Consider the following 20834-nt stretch of genomic DNA (forward strand, 5'->3'; position numbering starts at 1 on the left):
ATATGTGTATATATATGTATATATGTATATGGATAGATAGATAGATAGATAGATAGATAGATAGATGATAATCATTTATTCTTTAAGTTCTTTAACTCTAGAGCATCCTGATTAATGCCCCACACAATGAAGGCATTCATCTTACAATCCAAAAATATTCTGTGGTTTTCAATTCCATATGCCCTTACCTACTCTAAAAGATTTATTGAGTTTATTTCATGGAGTCTAGTTGCATGTTGACAATAAAAGGACTTGTGCACAACTGCCCTTTCCCAATGCAATGAAGGCTCAGGGAAATTGAGTATTTTTCTCAGGGTCTCAGAGTCAGAAAGTGTCAAGGCCTGAACTGGGAAACAGGTTGATTATCAAATAATGAGTTCTTTCACTGCCCCAACTCACCTGTCACTGCCTGTCTCCAAAGTAACTCACCAGTGAACACACCAAATTTCTAATCGCCCAACCTCCACAATCTTGAATGTAGACTGGGCTCCTGGAAGTAGTCTCCTGGCCCAGAGCTGGGGCTCTATCAGTCTGGGACTCCGCCAAGGCATTGCCAGACTAGGTTGGCATTGAGGACTAGGTGGCAGGAGGAAATTCTCCTGCAGGAAAAGAGCAACTGAGTATGCCCTTGCCGTCATAATTTCTGGAGGAAAAGAAAGCAAATTGTTCAGCTCCAGACCCAGTGTCAGCAAGCCCTTTCCCGGTCTTTACTGCGTGTGCCAGAGGACCATGCAAATGAGCCCTGTGCCCAGACACTGTTTTCTTATTTATATGGGTTGGAAGATTTCTCATGTGAGGAACTGAGGTGCAGAGGTAAATCTGCAGATTGTGCACTTGAACCAGAACCTGGAGCTCTCCCCTTCTACCACCAGCATCCATTCTCCTCAGGCTCACCCAGCTGTAGCCTGCAGGATGTGTTGGACCCAAAAGTGAAGTCCAACTCCGGTAGATGCAACCAACAGGTCACTCACAGGACACAAGTTCGATGCAAAAGCAAAAGGATCTTATTCCAACGTGTTGGGATCGTTCCCTGGGAAGAGAAAAGCCCCGAGTTTCCAAAGCAGGCAGTTTTTATGTCTTTTTGGTCACTAGGCAGGAGTATGACAACATATTGATTGGCTATAGCATACATGAGTCATTTACTGATTGGTTGGGAACTGAACTTACAATTTTGCTCACAAGGGGTTTGGAATGTTATTTTGGTTTTTACACCTGAAAGGCCATGGGACAGCTAGTGTTTTTTCTGGGAACAGAGAGACTTATACTTATTTTCAAAACTTGGGTGCTCTGGAGCAGGGTAACCCATAACAGTTTTTAGAAACCAGACAGCTGTGAAGATAATAACATTCTTTGGAAACTAGTAATAATAACAATTTCCAGAGACTGGTCATCATGACCGACTATTTCTTGTGTTCTTTTTCCCAGAGCTGTGTGTAGCCAGAGTGATTTTTAAATACATGCTGGTGGGTATCAGGCTGGGTTTGAGTTGGGGTCTTTCAGGTGCTGTCCCTGTTCCCCTGTCTTAAGGCCTCAGACTTGACTGTCAGCTCCGAGGCCTTGCTAATTAAAGAGAGTCTTCTATAGGCCAAGCAAGGCTTTCCTGCTGCTTCATTCCTCCAGAAAAAGACAACTGTCCATGATATCATTTCAGATTCTGGAACAGAAGAAAGTCCATCCGGGATTTGGATGGGCAACGGGGAATGCCCCGGGTTATGCAGTCCACGCAATACATACAGGTTCAAGAGGGTCCACTCAAAATGTTCCAGTCACTATGGCGGAGGTGTTCTTTGTGGGTTCAATGGTTGTGTTTCAGACTAGGAATGTCAGGAGGAAGCATTCCCAGTTAGAACTTCTGGTAGAAGGCAGGGCAGGATGTAAGGCATTCCACACTACCTTCTGAAGGTAGAGATAAAAAGTGTTGCTGCAGGGGAAACTCGCACGTGTGAAACACACGGAGGGGAGGAGGATGGACAACTCAGAGTCACCTCGAGGAGAACATTGTAGATGCTGGAGAGCTTTTGAGAGAACCAGGGCAGGTGTCTCAAATGATCAGAGCAATGTAATTCTCGGTTTTTCACGGAGCTTAGAAATGGGAAACTGAGACTAGTGGGGAGGGAGCTACGACCCACTCAGGACAAGTGGAGGTTTGTCCTCCCGATGCTGTAGGTGGCGGTGCAGGGCGGTGCGAAGCTTTCTGCCTGGGAGGCACAGAACAACCCTGGCAAAAGATTCCAGAGACCTTAATGCAAAGAGCACCAACTGGTTTAAGAGGAAAGTAATACACTTGGTTGCACAGAAAGAGGCTGTGACTCAAGCATTTCTTAGATGCTCAGAACACTGGGTGCTCAAGGGAGTCCCAAAGTGTGTATTTTGAGTATGACAGCAACGGATAGGGTCAAGTAATAAAAGTGCACTTCTAGTCATTAAGAAAGTGACTGGAGTCTAAAAGTAACCATTGGAGAATGTGGGCATCGATCCCACTACCTCTCGCATGCTAAGCGAGCGCTCTACCATTTGAGCTAATTCCCCGGTGCGTCCTGGCATTTTTTAGTACTTTCTTTTATGTCCATTGGTGCTCACAAAGTTACCTGCTGTATCTGTGGCCCTGGAATGAAAAGTGTAGGTAGTGAGCTGAGAGTCTGAAAGAAAAGATGGTGTTGTTTCCGCCCGGTTTCGAACCGGGGACCTCTCGCGTGTTAGGCGAGCGTGATAACCACTACACTACGGAAACCCCTAGGTGTTCTGAAGTTTCTTATTTTAGAGAGACATATTCAATATTTGCTTAGTAAACGGTTCAATGATGGTATTTGTTGAATATGCTTGTGGCATGGGCTAGCTAAATCAAAGTAACTAAGGTAGTTGTTCCCTTCATCCAGTCCTTGGTGACCATAATCTACGAGTGCCAGAAGAACGCTCAGATTCCGCAGTGTAAGTGAAGTACTGCGGAATTTGTTCCTCGGCGGTTCACCTCACTTAACACAATATCCTCAGTTTCTTTGTTTTCCAGTGACACAGCCGCCTAGGATCCAGAGTGGGCAACAGCAACCAAAGAACAGAATATCCACCTAACAGAGACCAGATCAGATATCTACCCCCAAGAAACACCTCAACTATCATAACTCCATTGCCTACATGGACAGGCAAACAACATGTCTCCTGCAGAAGCCAGTAACCCTATTGTAATAGGCTTTAGAAATGCAATAAAGCTGCAGCATAAGACCAGGACTTCAAAACAGCACTTAGGAATATGTTCAGGAACCTTAAAAATGATCTGAACATATGCCTTACCAAAAAATGTGAAAACACTAACAGTCGAATAAACGTAGTAGTTTGAATGAGAATGGCTCCCAAAAGTTCATAGGGAGTGGCATTATTTCAAATGATTAGGACATGTGGCCTTCTTGAAGTAGATGTGGCCTTACTGGAGGAAGAGTGGTGCTGGGGTGGCCTTAGAGCTTTCAGAAGTTCAACCCAGGCACAGTGGCTCATTCTGTTTTCCTGCTGCCCGTGGATCTAGAAGTAGAACTCTCAGCTCCGTTCCTAGCACCGTGCGTGCCTGTGTGCGTCATGCTTCCCGCCATGCTGATAATGAACTACACCTCTGAAACTGTAAGCAAGTCCTAGTAAGGGTTGCCGTAGTCATGGTGTCTCTGTACAACAATTGAAACCACAAGACAATAAAACAAGGTAAATATCTCAAGAAATGAAAGTAGCAATAGGATCGCTAAAGAAAACCCAAACCGAACTAAAACTAGAAATAAAAAACTTAAGATGTAAAACAAAAACCTCAGAGGTAAAGCTCATCAACAGATTATAAGACATTCAAGAGAAAATTTGAAGATATGGTAGACGAAACAGATAGATTAAAGAAAATGTTAAAACTAAAAAACTATCTAGTCACCAAACGTTCAGGAAATCTGATCAAAGGCACAGAAAATATTTATTATTTATCCTTCTCTCACATCACATCCCAGCTGTAGTTTCCCTTCCCTCCTCTCCTCCCAGTTACCACCCCCCCCAACCACCCTCTCCACCTGATCCACTCCTCCTCTGTTTCCACTCAGAAAAAGACAGGTCTCCCAGGGAAATCAACCAAACATGCCATATCATGTTGCAATAAGACTAGGTACATCCCCTCATATTAAAGCTGGATGAGGCAACCCAACAGGGGGAAAACAGTCCCAAAAGCAGGCAAAAGAGTCAGAGACAGTCCCTGTTTCCACTGTTAGGAGTCCCACAAGAACACCAAGCTACACAACCACACCATATATGCAGAGGACCTAGGCCAGACTCATACAGGGTCCCTCACTATGTCTGTGAGTCCCTATGAGCCCTGTCTAGTTGAGTCTGCAGGCCATTTTCTTGTGATATCCTTGATTCCTACAAGCCTTCCTCCCCATCTTCTGGAGGTTCCTGGAGCTCCCTCTACTGTCTGGGGTCTCCACATTTGTGCTGAACAGTTGCTGAATGAAGCATCTCTGATGATTCTACTAGGCTCCAGTCTATGGGTATACTAGAATATCCTTAGGAGTCATTTTATTGACACCCTTTGGGTTTGATTCTATCCTAGGTCTCTTGTCTATCACCCTCTTAGTCCCTAGCCCTCCAGGCAGTCTCAGGAGTGGGCTTCCTCTTGTGACATGTGTCTCAAGATGGACAGTCATTGGTTGGCCACTCCCACTAGTTCTGCACGATCTTTACTCAGCACATCTTGCAGACAGGACAAATTGTAGGTTGAAGGTTTTGTAACTGGGGTGGTGTCCCAATCCCTCCATTAGAATCCTTGTCTTGTTACAGAGGATAGCCTGTTTAGGCTTAGTATCTCCTCACTACTAAGAGTTTTCACTAGAGTCACCCTCGTAAATTCCTGGGAGTTTCCATTGCACTAGGTTTCTACCTCATCCTGTAATGTATCATAGTTCCAGTCATCCCCAACCCAGTGCTCTTTTCCTCCATACCCACTCCACCTGTTCATCCCTGTCCACCCCCTAAAAATCTACTCTATGTCCCCTTCCTAGGAGATCCATGCATCCCCCCTTAGAGCCCACTTTGTTACTTAGCTTCTCTGTATCTATGTATTGCAGCATGATTATCTTTTGCTTTACAGCTAACATCCACTTATAAGTGAGTACATACCATGTTTGTCCTACAGAAAACATTTTTAACAAAATCATAGAAGAAAATTTCCCCAATATAAAGATGCCTCCAAGTATAAAAAACATACAGAACCCCAAATGGACAACACCAGAAAGGGAAGTTCCCACAATACATAAAAATCAAAACACTAAATATACAGAACAAAGAAACAATATTAAAAATTGCCAGAAGAAAAAGATCGATCTTAAAAAGGTGATGGGTGATGTCCTTCTGTATGCTGTGAATATATATTTGTCTTATTGGTTGACGAATAAAGCTGTTTTGACCAATAGAGAGGCAGGATTTAGCCAGGCAGGAAATCCAAACAGGGATAGAGATAGACAGTAGGCAGAATCAGAGAGATGCCATGTAGCTGCTGAGGGTAATACTGGTAAGCCGAGACCTTATGGAGATACATAGATTAATAGAAATGGGTTAATAATTAAGAGAGAGCAAGCCAATAAGAAGCCTGAGCAAATAGGCCAAATAGTTTATAATGATTAATATAAACTTCTATGTGTTTATTTGGAACTGAAAGGCTGAGAATGGGGTGGGACAGAAACTTCTGTCCATATAAAGTCATGCCCATTAGAATAACACCTGATTTCTTAATAGACGCTCTGAAAGCCAATAGGTCCAGGAGAGAAGTTCCCTAACTAAGAGAAACTACAGATGCCAGCCCAGAGTACTACACCCAGCAAAACTACCAACCACGATCAGTGGGGAAAGAAAAACATTCCACGACAAATCCAAATTTAAGTAATGTCTACTTACCAATCCAGTTCTACAGAAAACATTAGAAGGAAAACTTCAGTCTGAGGAGATTAGCCACATCCAAAAAGACACAAGGAAAAAATAATCCCAGAACAGTTCATCAAAAGAGGGGGAAAAACTTGCATCCTAACAACAAAAGCCCAGAAATCAATAAACACTGCTCACTGATAACAGGCTGACAGATTAGGTTAGAAAACAAAATCCATCTTTCTGATGAATCCAGGAAACAAACTTCATTATCAAGGACACATATCACCTTGTAATATGTAAAAGAATGGAAAAAAGAATTCCAAGCACATGACCCAAGAAACAATCAAGTGTACTTACTTTACTATCAGACAAAATAGACTACTAACCAAAATTGTCCAGAAGAGATAAGGAAGGACACTTCATACTCTTTTTAGAAAAAACCCACCAAGAAGATACTGCAATGTAAACAGTTATGCACCAAACACAAGGGTACTCACAAAAGAAATACTACAAAGCTAAAACCAGATATTTATTCACACAAAGTGATAATGGATGACTTCAATTCCCAACTTTCCTCAATACACATGTCATCCAGACAGAAACCAGAGAAATGCTGGAGTTAAATAACATCATATGTCAAATGGACCTGACAGACATCTACAGAACATGCCAACTTAACACTAAAGAATACACTTTCTTTTTAGCAACTCATGGGACTTGCTCCAAAATTGGCCACATACTGGGACACAAAGCAGTCCCCACAGATACAAGAAAACTGAAAAACCTCTCTGCCTGCTACCTGGTCATCATGAATTAAAGCTGGATGTGAACAACAGCAGAAAGTATACAAACTGTTGGAAACTGAATAACTCACTACTGAATGAAAAATGGGGAAATAAATTAAATCCTTTTAAAATTGAGTGAAAATAAAAGCACAACACACCTATTGGACGCAAGGAAGGCAGTTCTAAGAGGCAACCCCATAGCACTAAATGACTACATCAAAAGACTGGAGAGATCTCATGGTAGTAACTTAGTGATACAAGTGTTGTTCTGAAAGCTCTAGACAATGACAAGAAGGAACAGCAACCCAACACAGTAGATGGCAAGAAATAATGAAACTCCAGGATGAAATCAATGAAATAGAAACAAAAATATAAAACATAGTTCAAAGAATCAATGAAATGAGTTAGTTCTTTGAGAAAATCAACATGATTGACAACCTTTTAGCCAAATTAAATAACATACAAGAAGAAGATCCATATTAACAAAAGTAGAGATAATAACAGGTTATTACAGTCGACACTGAGGAAATTCAGAGAATCATAAGGACATACATCATATGTATTTCATATATTTCACCAAAGTGAAAACTTAAAGGATATGGATGAATTTCTTGATATGTACAACCTATCAAAATTAATTTAAGATCAATTTAGAAATACCCCTAACCTCTAGAAAAATAGAAGTCTCCAATCAAACAAACAAAACAAAACCAGGGCCAGATATTCTACCAGACCTTCAAAGATGAATGAACAACAACACTCCTCAGATTATTCCACAAATAGTAACTAAAGGAACATTTCCTGATTCTTTTTTTCAAAGCTACTCTTCCCTGATACCATAACCACACAAAGACCCAACAAAAATTATAGACCAATATCACTTATGGACACAGATGCAAAAATTCTCAATAAAATACTTGCAAACAGAATCCAAGAACATATCAAAAAGTTTTTCTACCATGATGTAGAGATGGCTCAATATATGTAAATCAATAAACATAATCCACCCATAAACAGACTGAAAGACAAGCAACACCACCATCTCATTATATGCATAAAGGGTCTTTGACAATATCCAATAACACTTCATGATAAAAGTCCTGGAAAGACCACCTCAACACAATAAGATAGGTATGGGATCTTTTGAAAATTTGAGAAAGCTGTAAAATTCACTGTTTCCGCCCGGTTTCGAACCGGGGACCTCTCGCGTGTGAGGCGAGCGTGATAACCACTACACTACGGAAACAGGCCTTGGTGACATTTCTGTCACTTTACAATCCAAGACCACCATTACATTCTTGCTAAGGTGTCATCCAGAAGTTAAAGATTCATAGTTAACAGAGAGAACTGCAAAGAATGCAAGCAAGCTAAAAGGCATAGTGGGGAGGCTACATGGCCCAGAGGTGGCTTGGGAGGCGCGCCAAGGGGAACGAGCTCAAAGGAGGGAGAAGCCCGGAAGACGCAGCATGCATCGCAGGGGAATCACGTATGCAAACACACGGAGTGACGGAGAACAGAAGAGCATGATGACCCTAAGACACCTGGAGGAGAACGTTGTTGACGCTGGAGAAATTTTGAGAGGACTCGGACAGGTGATGCAAAATGTCGCAGCAACGCGGTAAGGAAAGATTTTCCCTTTTCTTTCTTTCTTCCTTTCTTTCTTTCCTTCTTCCTTCCTTCCTTCCTTCCTTCCTTCCTTCCTTTCTTTCTTTCTTTCTTTCTTTCTTTCTTTCTTTCTTTCTTTCTTTCTTTCTTCAGAGCTTAGAAATGGAAAATTGAGAGTAGGAGAGAGGATCCTAGGCCGAATTTGTCCACGCGACGCTGTCGGTGGCAGTGCCGGGCTTTGGGTAGCTCCAGTAAGTTGCAGAACAGCCCTCCACCAACATGGTTGAGTGAGCAAATAGACGAGAAAAAGAAAGATTCCAGAGAGACCGGCAGAGAACTTACAGGACGCCGTGGCTTAAGGGGAAATCCTAAACCTGGTGGCACAGAAGAGGTTCTGACTCAATGTCTGACAAGTGAAGGGACAATTAGAGACACTTAAAAGCATTTGTTAAATGAACAGAATAACGATATTGGTGGGAGAAACTTCCAAGTGATTGTGTGCTCAAGGGTGCACTGAAGTTTATACAGGAAAGCGTAAGGTCAACTCCTCAATATAGTGGAGTTGAGTACATTTCCAATGCTGTGGAAGTGCCAGATGTCAGTAGGACAACAAAACTAACAACTGGAGGATGTGGGCATCGATCCCACTACCTCTCGCATGCTAAGCGAGCGCTCTACCATTTGAGCTAATCCCCCGATGCCTGGCGTCTTTTCTTGTATTTTTTTGTGTGGCCAGTGGATCTAGTGGTCCTCACAAAGTTACCTGGTGTATCTAGGTCCTAGGAAAACATGACAGTCAAAGCCAAAAACAAAGAGCCGAGATTCTTATGTCCTAACTGCTACAAAAATGTAGGGTCTGGATTGAGTTGAGAGTTTGAAAACAAAGGAGAAAGTGGAAAACAAAAACAAACAAACAAACAAACAAAACCCTGCTTCTGCCCAGTTTAGAACCAAGAACTTCTGGCTCGTGTTAGACGAGCGTGATAACTACTACACTACGGAAACCGCTATTAGTCCCAGAGTTTCCTAGTTTCAAAACATACATTCAAAACTTGCTTAGTAAACGTTTCGATGATAGCATTTGTTGAATACATTGGTATTATGGGCTAGTTAATTCAAAGTAACTAAGAAGACCGACCTCTTCCATCCCCAGCCCTTAGTGACCGGGCTCTACTCTGCTGCTGCCAGCCGAACACTGAGCTTTCACACTGTAAGACAAGTCCTGTGGAATTTGTCCCTCGGTGGCCCATTAACAACATGTCTTCAGCTTCATTCCAGTGGTTGCAAAAGGCAGAGCTGCTTTATGAATGGCTGAGAAGCTTCCGTCCCATGTGTATCTGCTTTGTTTTCTCTGTCCACTGATGAGCAGACAGTAGTTTGAGTGTCTGCTGTGAGTGGGGAGGAACCAGTTTCTCAGAAGACAAGGAACCTCACCATGGACAGAGCAATTGTGAGTCCATGACTCTCGGCAATGTGCTTTATTGCTAAACTTCTAAAGGAATTTTCATGCTGGTGCCTTTAACGGCTGTTGTAATTTACATCCCATTAAAACTGAGCAAGCAACCTCTTTTCTCCACATCTCACTAGCACCAGCTCTTTCCTCTTTCTGATAGGATAGGAGAGACGTATACCTCACAGGGCTTTGATACTTATTCCCGGGTCACTCATGAGCTGGCCACATTTTCATAGATCAGTTGTCTCTCTTGATCCTTTGCTCCATTTTGTCAGGTTATTTGTTTTCTAGCTATGGTGCTGGATATATATTGAGTTGCAAATCCTCATGTGATATGCGATTGTACTGACTTTCTCCCACTCTGTAGGCAGCCTGAGGCTCTGCTGACTGTTTTCTTCTCTGTGCAGAAGTTTGTTTCAGGGTAAGAAGCTTGTGGTTTCTGTCTTTGCTTTGGTAGCCTGTGCTTTTAAAATGCATCCAAAGTCACAGCCGGACTCCCGCCATCGTGCTTTTCCTGATACCTTCTGGTATTTTTATGGTTTCAAGTCTTATATTTAAGTCTTCAATACATTTGGTATTTGCACCTGGTATGTGAGATATACTCAATTTCATTCTTCTGCATATAGATATCCAGTTATCCCAATACTGTGTATTAGAGAGAGAATTCTTTCCCTGTTGTACTCTGGAATTTTTGTTCTCCTTTACGTTTTGTTTTTCTTTAGAGATGGTTCCACCCTATACCCCAAGCTGACCTAGAACTCAGTATATAGATTAAACTTGTTCAAACTTCCTGTCAATCTTCCATCCTCAGACTCCTGAGAGCTGGGATTGCAAGCATGAGGTAATCCCTCCCCCAACCAGGTCTTAACAACCTTTTGAAGAATGGACTGACTGTACATTCATAGACTTATTTCTGGGTTTTCTATTCATTTCATTGGTCTACATATGTTTTTAATGTCAGTACCATAGTGTTTGGGTCACTAGAACTTTGTAGAATATATTGTTGAGTCAGATAGTTATGATCAGTCTTGTTTTGTTTGGTTTTTTATTTTAGTTTTTTGTTTGTTTTGTTTTCCTGAAACTGCTATCATTTTTTCTACTTTCATAGCATTTTAAATGTTTTATAGCTTTCAGCCTGTTGGATAAATGCATCGTTTTAATTTTGTAGCTACTGTATTTGGAGTTTTTAAAACCCTTTCAAGCGTTTTGTTGCTAGTGTTTAAAGATGCTGCTGCTCTTTGTGCTGATGTTAAAGCTCACCTGAATTTGTCTGTTCCACTGTGCTTTGGATTCCTCAGTCCCTACCCGAGGTTGCCATTCTGCTACCCAGGATGCATTTGAGTTTTGTAAGTGAACACTTTGGCTTGCTAGACTCTTAATTCTTTTATTGAAGAGACCAAGAATAGAGGTGGACCTCCCTCATCAGCTCCCCTATTCTGCAGCCAGATGTGCATTCCCAGAAGTGGCTGAGGCCGGAGAACCTGAAGTTTGAGGTCAGCCAGATTATCTGAGTGAGACCTTGTCCAAAAATAGATAAAAATAAAAAATACATAAAACTATGAAATCCGAAATAAAGATCTTAATTGGATCTGGTGTGGTGGTACATGCCTTTCATCTCAACACTGGGATAGCAGGGCACACTGAGAGGAGGCAGGGTGAGGGGAGTTGGGGGGGATGGATTTCTGTGAGTTTGAGGTCAGCCTGGTCTATATGGTGAAGTCCTGGTCAGGCAGAGCTGTATAGTGAGACCATGCCTCAAAAATAAATTTAAGAAAAGAAAAAAAAGTCTTAATTGGGTCTATTTCCAGTTTGAGAGTGGTGCACAAGTTATTCTATGAAATTAGTGTGTTTACTGACATACAGAACTGGGGCATAATCAAGGCCATTCTGGTCTATGTAGTCAGCTCCAGGATGGTCATGGGAATATATCATGTATCTCTACAAACAAAAGAATAAGTGAAATAACAAAATAAGATTAAAAGCAGGATGCCTGTTCCCCCTAAGCTTTTAACTTGAATGCAACAACTTCCCCTGCCATTTGATAGAGAGATTAAGCTTTTCCTTCTTAATCTGAAAGTTCTAATGTGGATCTTCATTGTGAATTTGGTTTTTATGTGTACTCACACTTCACTTCACAGAAGAAAATGAATCTAGTCAATGGAAACACCATGAAACACACTTCTACAAATAGAAAGCTTGAAGATAAACCCTGAGGTCAGTTCACATTTAAAAGAATCAACATTGTCCCCTCTTGCAACGCTAAAGGCAGGCAGACTGAGACGGGGTAAGGATGGAGTAGAGGGCTGCACATAGGGCAGGCAGGTGAGGCTGGGAAGGGGAGGGGGATGGAGCAGAGGTCTTGGGAGGATTGAGATATTTTTCCTTTTCACATTTGCTAAACATGGTTGTCTTGATGAAGGGGTAACACCATCTTCAGTCAGCTTCTGAGGTCACAAAGCATTAATACTGAAGTTGTCCTAGGGACAGAAGAGTGTGTCGAAAACTGTGTCCCTTAGAAGGATATCACAGGGTAAGTTGCATTTTACCATGAGTCATCATCACCAGGCAAGTGATGACATCTGGAATTTCCCACTGCAATTTCACGATGGCCATAGTCTCAGCCTAAAAGTAGAAGATTACATTAGGAGTCGTCCTAATGAATATGAGGACTAGGGAAGTAAATGCAGGGCTATATCACTCAATATCCATGCTGAATATCCACGCTGTTGCTTTGAAGATTCAGAGATGGAAGGGAATCTCACTTGTCTGTAGGGAGACACTGTAGCCCCGCCTCCTAGTAGCCGCTACAGGTGTGCCTGCGTGGTCAGTGGAGGTAGAGGATGGGGGGGCGGGGTTCTTAAGGGATCGCGGACACCAGGAGAGCCCTTCTCTCTGGCCTCGGTAGCTTGCTACCTCTGGGCACGCGCTGCATTTGGCTGGTGTTTATCTAAATAAAGAAATCTTAGCCTTACGGACTACGGATCATCTTCGCGCACGCTATACCTGTCTCCTTTCAATACGTCAGGCTGTGTTTACCTGTAGAGGTTCTAAGACAGTGGAGGCATAACTATAATAGGAGGCCTGTTACCAGTGTGTTTGAAAGCATTAGAGAACAAAAGTGTGAATTCATAGATGCTTTACCCCTGGTCCACACACATAAGGGCTATTAGAAAGGTGGAAGTGAACAGCCCCAAGCAATGGCACTGACCTTGGAGTTTCTACTCCAGGAGCACATCTCCTCTTTCAACCTTGCTTTTACCTGAACACACACACACACACACACACACACACACACACACACACACACACACACACACACACACACACAGAGTCGGTTTATTTATCAGCGATGGTAAAGTTTAGAATTCTAACACACTGTGAAAACAAAAGTTTCTCAGAATTTTCAGATAGATTCCTGGCATGCTACTTTTTGAGAGTCGAGACAACATATGCCAGGTAAATCATCAGAGTATTCATAATTCTGACATTTTAAACATACTCCTAACACTCTTCACACTGTATAATTCAAACCGATAAGATGCCTTTTTAAATAATAAAATACATTAAATTTTGTAGTACAAAGAATTACATCGTCAGGAACATTCAATGAAAAACAATTTAAAACATAATCTAAAAGTCTTCCCAACTAAAAAAACAAAAACAAAACTTGAGTTATACAAGATCACATAACATCCAGAAGAGAGAAGACCAGCTTAGAGGTCCAAACTCTCCTTTTCTGGCCTGTCTGTGCCGTGGTTGAAGGGGCTCTAGCAGGCCCCAGCATGCCAAACACAGGCCTGACCCCGGCAAAGCATTGCAGACATTTTTTGTCCCTCTACCCTTTTTCCTCTCCCTTGCTAAAATCCGTTCCATTCCTAAAGCTAACCCCAAGATCCATTCCCTTATTTGGCCTCTTTACACCCTTTCAGTGAAAGTTATAACGGAGATCTTTGAGGAACTTTTCAAAAAGACGCTTTCTGAAGATTTTCTTGACCTGCGTGGATTATAATGGTCAAATCCAAAGCCCCAACTCACTAGCAAAAAGGAAAATTTTAGGCAAGTGCACCAGAGTGTCTAAAGCTCTCCGTATTCAGTCATACATACTTAGTGTCTCATGAGGTCATTGAATCTGCTGTCAACCCCAACACAAGCCTCACACTCTTGTATTGCCTGAAGTTCCTTTTAACCCTCACTAGCTCCTGACAAAGTCCGGAGAAAAAGCAACAGACCCCTCACTTGCACTTCTGGAGAACATGCTGAGTGCATCTCCCTCCTTCAGTGTGTAGATTTGATTACACACCTCATCCAACTACTACCAAGAAGAAACCCTAGGATTAATTCATCTAATAACATATTTGGTGCTGTGCATGAGTCTGCTCCTCCAAAGCTAGGACAAGGAGGACTGGAATAAAATCACTTTTTTGCTGGAATGGAGGACTGGGCAGTTGTGGCAATTGGTGATGATACAGTCAAGCATTGGAGCTATGCCCTTATCATATCCCCATATCAAAACTAGGGTGCTAGTCCTTGATGGAGCAGAGATGGCTCCCCAGTCAAAAGCACTGGTTTTTCTTTCAGAGGACCTGGGTTCCCAACTTTCAGAGCTGTCTGCACCAGGGAATGTAATGTTCACAGACATACCTGAAGGTAAATCACCCATACACATAAAAAAAAAAAATTCTTTTTAAAGAGATCAATTTAAGGGGCTGGAGAGATGGCTTAGCAGTTAAGAGCATGGGCTGTTCTTCCAGAGGGCCCGGTGTTCAATTTCTAGCACCCACATGGCAGCTTGTAACTGTCTTAAACTCCAGTTCCAGGGGATACAACACCCTCACACAGACATACTCGCAGGCAAAACACCAATACACATAAAATAAAAATAATTTATTTTTAAAAAGACCAATTTAAAAAACAAAAGCACTGTTCCTTACATTTATCCCACATCAGGTTATAACTAATTTCCAGGGAAAACCGTCATAGAAGCAAGCTAGTCCACATCCTGTATTGCCAGCTGAGATTCAGAAAATATGGGCACAGTGACCTTAATCGCACATGACTCCACACTGCCTTACAAGTGCAGTTTTTAAGACAGTTGAGGTAGCAGGCTCCACTTTCCACCACAGGACAGGGTAGGAACCCTAAATACCCAACCTTGGAAATCAGAAATTTATCTACAAAATAGAAAATGCTCATTGCTTTCCAGTCTTATTTTTGAAGCATCTCCAGTAACACTTGGTTCTTTCTTTCTTGTTTTTGAGACAATGTGGCCTGGCTGTCCTGGAACTTACCATGTAGACTAGGTTGGCCTTAAACTCAGAGATCTGCCTGTCTTTGTCTCCCAAGTACTGAGATTAAAGGCTTACACAAAGCCCAGCTAACACTTGGTTTTGTCAATGTTTCATTACTATGCTCTAGTCACACAGCAGAACCAGATTACTGTGTTCCATTAACTTTCACTGTTCTTACCACTGTTGCTGTAGAAGAGGCTTAATGTGGAAAGAATAGGTTTAAACAGAGACCCTGATGGAGATGTAACTCTCCTTTTTTATTAGCTATGTGACTCTTTAGACAAAGAACTTTCTGCCACTTGTGATCACTGTCACAAGTAGATGATAGTTCCCGAATTGGTTGTCAAAGAAAACATCATGGGTAAAGTGCAGAACATATTACTTAGGATTTTTATAAAATCTCTCTTCAAATAACTCAGAGAGTTAGTGAATATTTATGGTCAAACAAACTGAAACCATAAGGAGTTAAAGATAAAGTTTGTTCTTCATTCCTGGTAACACCAGGAAAGCAAATATCAACAATAACTGTAAAACAGGAGAAATGCTACCCCAGAAATCTGACACTGCTCCAGCCCCACAGAAACAGAGCACCCACTTTAGGTGGGGAAGCCAGCTGATACCCTATTTGACTTGATTTCAAAGAAGAATGAATGCACCTGAGCTTGTAGGGGAGGGAATGAGGGTTGGAAGAGAAGTTTCAGAAGGTGCTGAGGAAGGTAGCCCATGTGATAGAACCACAGTGCAGGCTGGACTGAGATAAGAACACCTGCTGGAAAGGCAGGTGGACTAGATCCATGAAGGGTTCATACATCGGCAGTAATTTTTCCCCTAGATCTAGTAGTAAATGTCTTTCTTACCACATAGGCAATTTTTGTACATAAGACATGAACCAAAATGAGTATTGAAACATTTTTAAAAATAGGGTTCATGATAGCTTGTAAACATATTTTCAAGATATTTATTGAACAAAGAAAAAATTATTTTACTTATTTAAGAACATTGAAGCTAGGTTTGTTGACACAGACCTATAATCCCAGTTATTTGGGAGGCTGAAATAGGATTTCAAGTTCAGGGCTTACCTGAGCAACTTACAGAATGACTCAAGACTAGCCTGAACTTGAAGGTGAGGAGCACTGGGCTCATATCTGCTAGAATAACTGAGAGTCAGGGGTGCACTGGGATCATGCCTGTGCTAGAGTAACTGAGTAGCATGTTTGGCTTCAAAAGAAATTGAAACCCATTCAATAATTCCCACCTAAAAACTAAAAAGCATACAAGAATATTTTTTTTTTTATTTTCAAACAAAAACTTCAAATTGGGCCACTAACCCAATTCCTGTTAATTCTGCCCCACCACAGTGGATGAACATCATAGACCACACTGGTATGTCACTGCTGCTCTAATGGAAGGAAAATCCACTCCAGGAGCCAGAAATTGTTAGGGGCACATTGAGAAAGAGGCAAGCAACCAGAAGTAATCATCTTGGATAGCAAGCCTAAGTTCTCAGCTGGAAACTTACAGGATTCGGTCACGGTGGGTAAAAGAGGCCAACAAAAAAAGTCTTTTACCAGACTCTTGGTCTGCAGAATAGAAAAAACATCTGTCTGGACAGTGTGTGGGAGGCAGACCGGAAGAGGCTTCTCTTTCTACCAGGAGTCCCTTGCTGGCTATGGTTCTTTCTTGCTCTCTGCAGGTGGAGGGGCTCCAAATATCCTGGCAAGGAGCCCTCTGTTGGATCTGGCCTGGTCCTGGGCATTAGCCAGGCGAGCTCGTTCCCGCCCTCCTGGCCGTGCGGCCTTCCGGGCCCTCAGCTCCTGCTCTGTGGGACGTTGTGCAAATGTCCAGGAACTATTCGGGCGAGTAGCATCCCCCTCAGCGGCAAGGAAGCGTTGTCCCCGTTCTACACTTTGAAGATAGAAGTCAGTCTCTCGCTTTGCTTGGGCAACCTCTGCCCTTAGGCGTTGCCTGCGTACCTGGCGCTCAAAGGCAAGGTGTTCGCTGAGGTGGGACCAAGTAAAACGATGTAAATACTGTGGACAGGAAAACAGGAAAAGGTCAAGGCAGGGAAGACCAGAAAGAAACTGGGAGCTGTTGGGAGTTAACGAGAGAAACGACATGCCTGGGCTAGGGCTGGAAAGAATCATCAAAGTGTGGCAGACAAAGCTAGAGCCTCACCTTAAGATTCCACAGGTCATAACGGAAGGGACTGCGCCTTCGGGCACCGATGGGCGTGTTATGTAGACTGGCTGCCACTCGCTTGGCTATGCGCTTGTCACGGAATTCCACCCAGCCTTCTGTATAGTCCTTGCTGTATTTAGCTGCCTTCTTTCCTCCTGCGGCTGCAGCTGCCTTCTTTTTGCGTCTCACAAAGCGGTCTGTGGGCCCAAAACAACGAACATCCTGGTCAAGCATCCACTGAGACACACCTCTGTTTGGCCAGAAGTCCAAACCTGTTAGCTCGGGTGTTAGTTCACAATTGTTGATGGAAAAGGACTCTCCTTTCCTCAACTCATTCCTGTCTTCAAATGACAACACCCTGAACACCAAGAGCCAGCCGCACCAGTTCCCACCTCCATCTCCAAATTGTGCATGTCAAGAGGTGGACGAGGCTGAAGGAGGCTAACCATACAGTGTTTCGGGAGTTATCATCACTCTATCCGCCCGCCCTCTCCATTTTCCTTCCCCGGCCCAGCCTTCTAAGAGATGTTAATGCTACAGACTTAACAGCCAGTAGGGAGCCGGAGCCTTCCAAAAGTCAACAACCCACGCCTCACCCAGTACAGCCTGCAATAAGTCGTGCCCACCGGCCTGCCTCGCCACCCTCTCCTTCCAACGCAGGGCTTACCCTCGGCCTGGAAGAAAACGCGTCCGACCTCACCGTAGGCGCTGAGCAGATTGCGTACGTGCAGGGGACGGAATCGCGGCGGGACGTGTCCCAGGTACACAATACCCGGCACTACCTTCTTCTTCTTCTTGCTGCTGTCGCAGGCCGCTTCCTCGGACTCCTCCTGATCCTCCGCCGCCTCTGCGTTCAGCTCTGCCTCTTCCTGCGTCTCTTCATCCATCGGCGCCTTTTGCTCTTCCACCAACTCCGCGGCTTTCATGATGGCGGATATGGGAAGCACGACAGCCCGTAAACCCGTCGCCACCCGATGACGCATATCCTGCGAGACGATCTGCGATCAGGGGAGGGAATAAAGGTGGCCTATGACGTAAACCTGTGTGTGGTTCGGTGACGTGAGGTGGGGACAATCCCGTGAAGACCAATAGAAAGACGGCGTGGTCCGTTGCTGGGGAACCGGGCAGACCAGGCAAACGCGAAAGGACGTTCAGAGCTGGATTCGGGGTATGGGGCGGGGTTTGGGGCGGGGCCAGAAGACGACTCTGGAATCAGAGGCGGAGCCACAGAGAGCGGGTCCCTGTAGACCGCCTCCGCCCGGGGCGAGCCTGGACCCTGGCCTGAGGCAAGCTGTGGAGGAGTATTTTTAATTTTTTTTTAATGTGTATGAGTGTTTTTGCCTGCATGCACCAAATGCGTGTCCAGGTGCCTCTCACGGGTTTTTTTTTGCAGAACTTGTTGGGTAAGTTTATGTTGTAGAGACCAAAATAGTATTTTATTCCAGGACCGTGGTGCGAATGCGGCTGAGGGGGATAACGCTCATCTTTTAAAAGATTTATGAAGTTCAGTTCGTAAATTTCAGTCAGGGCTCTGAAGTTCTAATTATTTGAAATTTCATCTGAGTTTTAAACATTTTTTAAAAAAAGTTTTTGAGGCAGCTTATAGATTTGCCCATATATAACTTCGGGATTCTAATTGGATTTGTGCTTTTAAATTTTTAAGCGCGCCTCTAGTGATTTTTAAACTTAACTTTGTGAATATTTAAGTGTTTGAATGTATTTAAAGACTTTTCTCTGACTACTCTTGTGCGTTTCTACTGCAAGCTGGTGAGCGAAGGGTGCGGGCCGCCGTGCTCAGTTCGGCTCTCTGGCCACGCTTCGGTCAGTGCCCCGCGCAGCCTTGGAGCAGCCGCCAGGGGGCGCGGTCCTCATTCCCGCTGGTCGCCGGTGCCGAGTCTTGCTATTATTGGGACCTAGGGCTCCAGGCCCAGCGAAGTGGCAGCTGCTGTGCCTCAGATTGCTAAAGCCAGCTGGTGAGGCTCCTGGATGGTGCTGGAATTCGCGAACCAACCGTCCCTTCTGCTTTGCGAACGGAGCCCAGGACGACCCTGAGGATTTAAGTGTTCTCTCGCCGAGGCCCCACATAATTTCTTATCCTCCATCACCACGAAAATTATAGAGGACAGAATCCGGGACAACTGTTGGCAGGCTCCGGGTGTTCTTTGTTACAGCTCGAGTGCATCTGAAGGCCTAATAATTAAACCTGGATTTATTGTGAGTTTGTTTTGCTGCTTTCATTGAAGAGAACTTTCTGTTGGCTACCTCTGTTTCTTTTGGGGTGTGGCGAGAACACACTCCTACTTTTAATTTTTACCGACTACTACTTCACCAGCAACGCTGACTGACGCTTGAGAACACCTCTTACAGTTACTACAGAACAATAAGGCTGGGGGAGGGGCGCATGTGAAGATGCCAGGGTGTCTGAAGCGGTAGCTAAGTGGCAACACCTGATGTTATTTCTCTACTTTGTGTGTGCTTGTAATTATTGTTAGGGAAATGTTTATAAACATTAAGTGCCCAGTCAACCGCGAGTGGTGGCAGCCATGTAATCCTCAGTTCTTGGCAAGTGGAGAAAGGAAGATAAATTAGTTCTACACCAGCCTGGTCTACAAGAGAGACGCCTTTAAAAATTTAATTAACATTTTTAAAGCATGAATATAGTGAAGAATCGTTGACTCTCCAATGAATGAACATGCAAAATCGTGGTTCAAGGCATTAACACTCGTCATGATCCGGTCTGAATTTCGTGAAGAGAAACTTCTTTAGGTAACTCGGAGAATACCTTATTGTTTGGTTTCTTTGAACAGCATTTCGGGTTTGTTGATTATGCTTGTTTATTTCACCACCCCAACTTTTATATGTGTATATTCACATGACGTTTTTTGTCACAGGGTTCTTCAATTTTCCTTAAAAATCTTGGGAATAATATGGCGCTGGTGGAGTTGTTTCAAAAGGTCATTCCTTCGAGCCGGATTCGAACCAGCGACCTAAGGATTACCATGACTAACCTACAGTCCTCCGCTCTACCAACTGAGCTATCGAAGGAAGACAATAGTGTTTTCTTTAAGGCTTATAAAGTAGCTGGTGGATTTGTTGCACTGCCTTTGATTCATTTTAAAATGGACGATATGGAAATGTTTTTGAGGTACTAGAATATTTTAAAAGTAAATTAGCTAGTGACCACACAACAGGTATTTAAGAACATGTTTGAGATGTGTGCTTTTCAATGTATACGTAGTTCACATAGATTCCCCCTCCCCCCCGCCCCAAAATGCTCCTAGAAACGTTCATGCACTGAATCCTTACAGACCAGATCATCCAAACCCTTTGATGCACGTTCCCCGCTGAACTCTCCAGTCTCCTTAGCAGCTCCTTTCTCTATTTAAACTGAGAGAAAATGACAATGATAGCATAGACCCCTGAAGCACAACTGTTGCCCATTTCACCAGAGAAGCGCGTGATTCTCCTTTCTGGACAAGGAAAACACAAATGCATGAGATGCCTCTAACGTGGATCTAGAAAAGGAGTGAAACATGCTATTCTGCACAATTGTAGTGGAGCAAATAAACGAAGCATTATGCATACATCTCAAAAAGTAATTTTAACCATTCCATTTTAAGTATGCTGTCATGCTTGGCTAACAAG

At 43.3% G+C, this 20834-nt stretch overlaps 1 protein-coding gene and 5 non-coding genes across 6 annotated transcripts; all 6 read right to left on the minus strand.

Annotated features, from left to right (window-relative positions):
• Positions 1-2456: 2456 nt before the first annotated feature.
• Trnaa-agc lies at positions 2457-2529 on the minus strand. Its single transcript has one exon. It is a non-coding gene; the product is annotated as a tRNA-Ala (tRNA).
• Positions 2530-2658: 129 nt separating this feature from the next.
• Trnav-aac lies at positions 2659-2731 on the minus strand. The gene has a single exon. It is a non-coding gene; the product is annotated as a tRNA-Val (tRNA).
• Positions 2732-7838: 5107 nt separating this feature from the next.
• Positions 7839-7911, minus strand: Trnav-cac. Its single transcript has one exon. It is a non-coding gene; the product is annotated as a tRNA-Val (tRNA).
• Positions 7912-8893: 982 nt separating this feature from the next.
• On the minus strand, positions 8894-8966 carry Trnaa-agc. The gene has a single exon. It is a non-coding gene; the product is annotated as a tRNA-Ala (tRNA).
• A 5626-nt stretch (positions 8967-14592) lies between these two features.
• Abt1 (activator of basal transcription 1) lies at positions 14593-18187 on the minus strand. Its single transcript, XM_027409497.2, has 3 exons — positions 17857-18187; positions 17187-17386; positions 14593-17041 (listed from the first exon to the last, which is right to left on the minus strand). Exons 1-3 carry the CDS (start codon positions 18170-18172, stop codon positions 16679-16681), a joined length of 879 nt encoding a protein of 292 aa, XP_027265298.1. The 5' UTR covers positions 18173-18187; the 3' UTR covers positions 14593-16678.
• Positions 18188-20148: 1961 nt separating this feature from the next.
• Trnay-gua lies at positions 20149-20234 on the minus strand. The gene is given in 2 exon segments: positions 20149-20184; positions 20198-20234. It is a non-coding gene; the product is annotated as a tRNA-Tyr (tRNA).
• Between the last annotated feature and the right edge of the window lie 600 nt (positions 20235-20834).

The sequence above is a fragment of the Cricetulus griseus genome, chromosome 3 (genome assembly GCF_003668045.3).
Source record: "Cricetulus griseus strain 17A/GY chromosome 3, alternate assembly CriGri-PICRH-1.0, whole genome shotgun sequence".
In the NCBI taxonomy this organism is placed as follows: domain Eukaryota; kingdom Metazoa; phylum Chordata; class Mammalia; order Rodentia; family Cricetidae; genus Cricetulus; species Cricetulus griseus.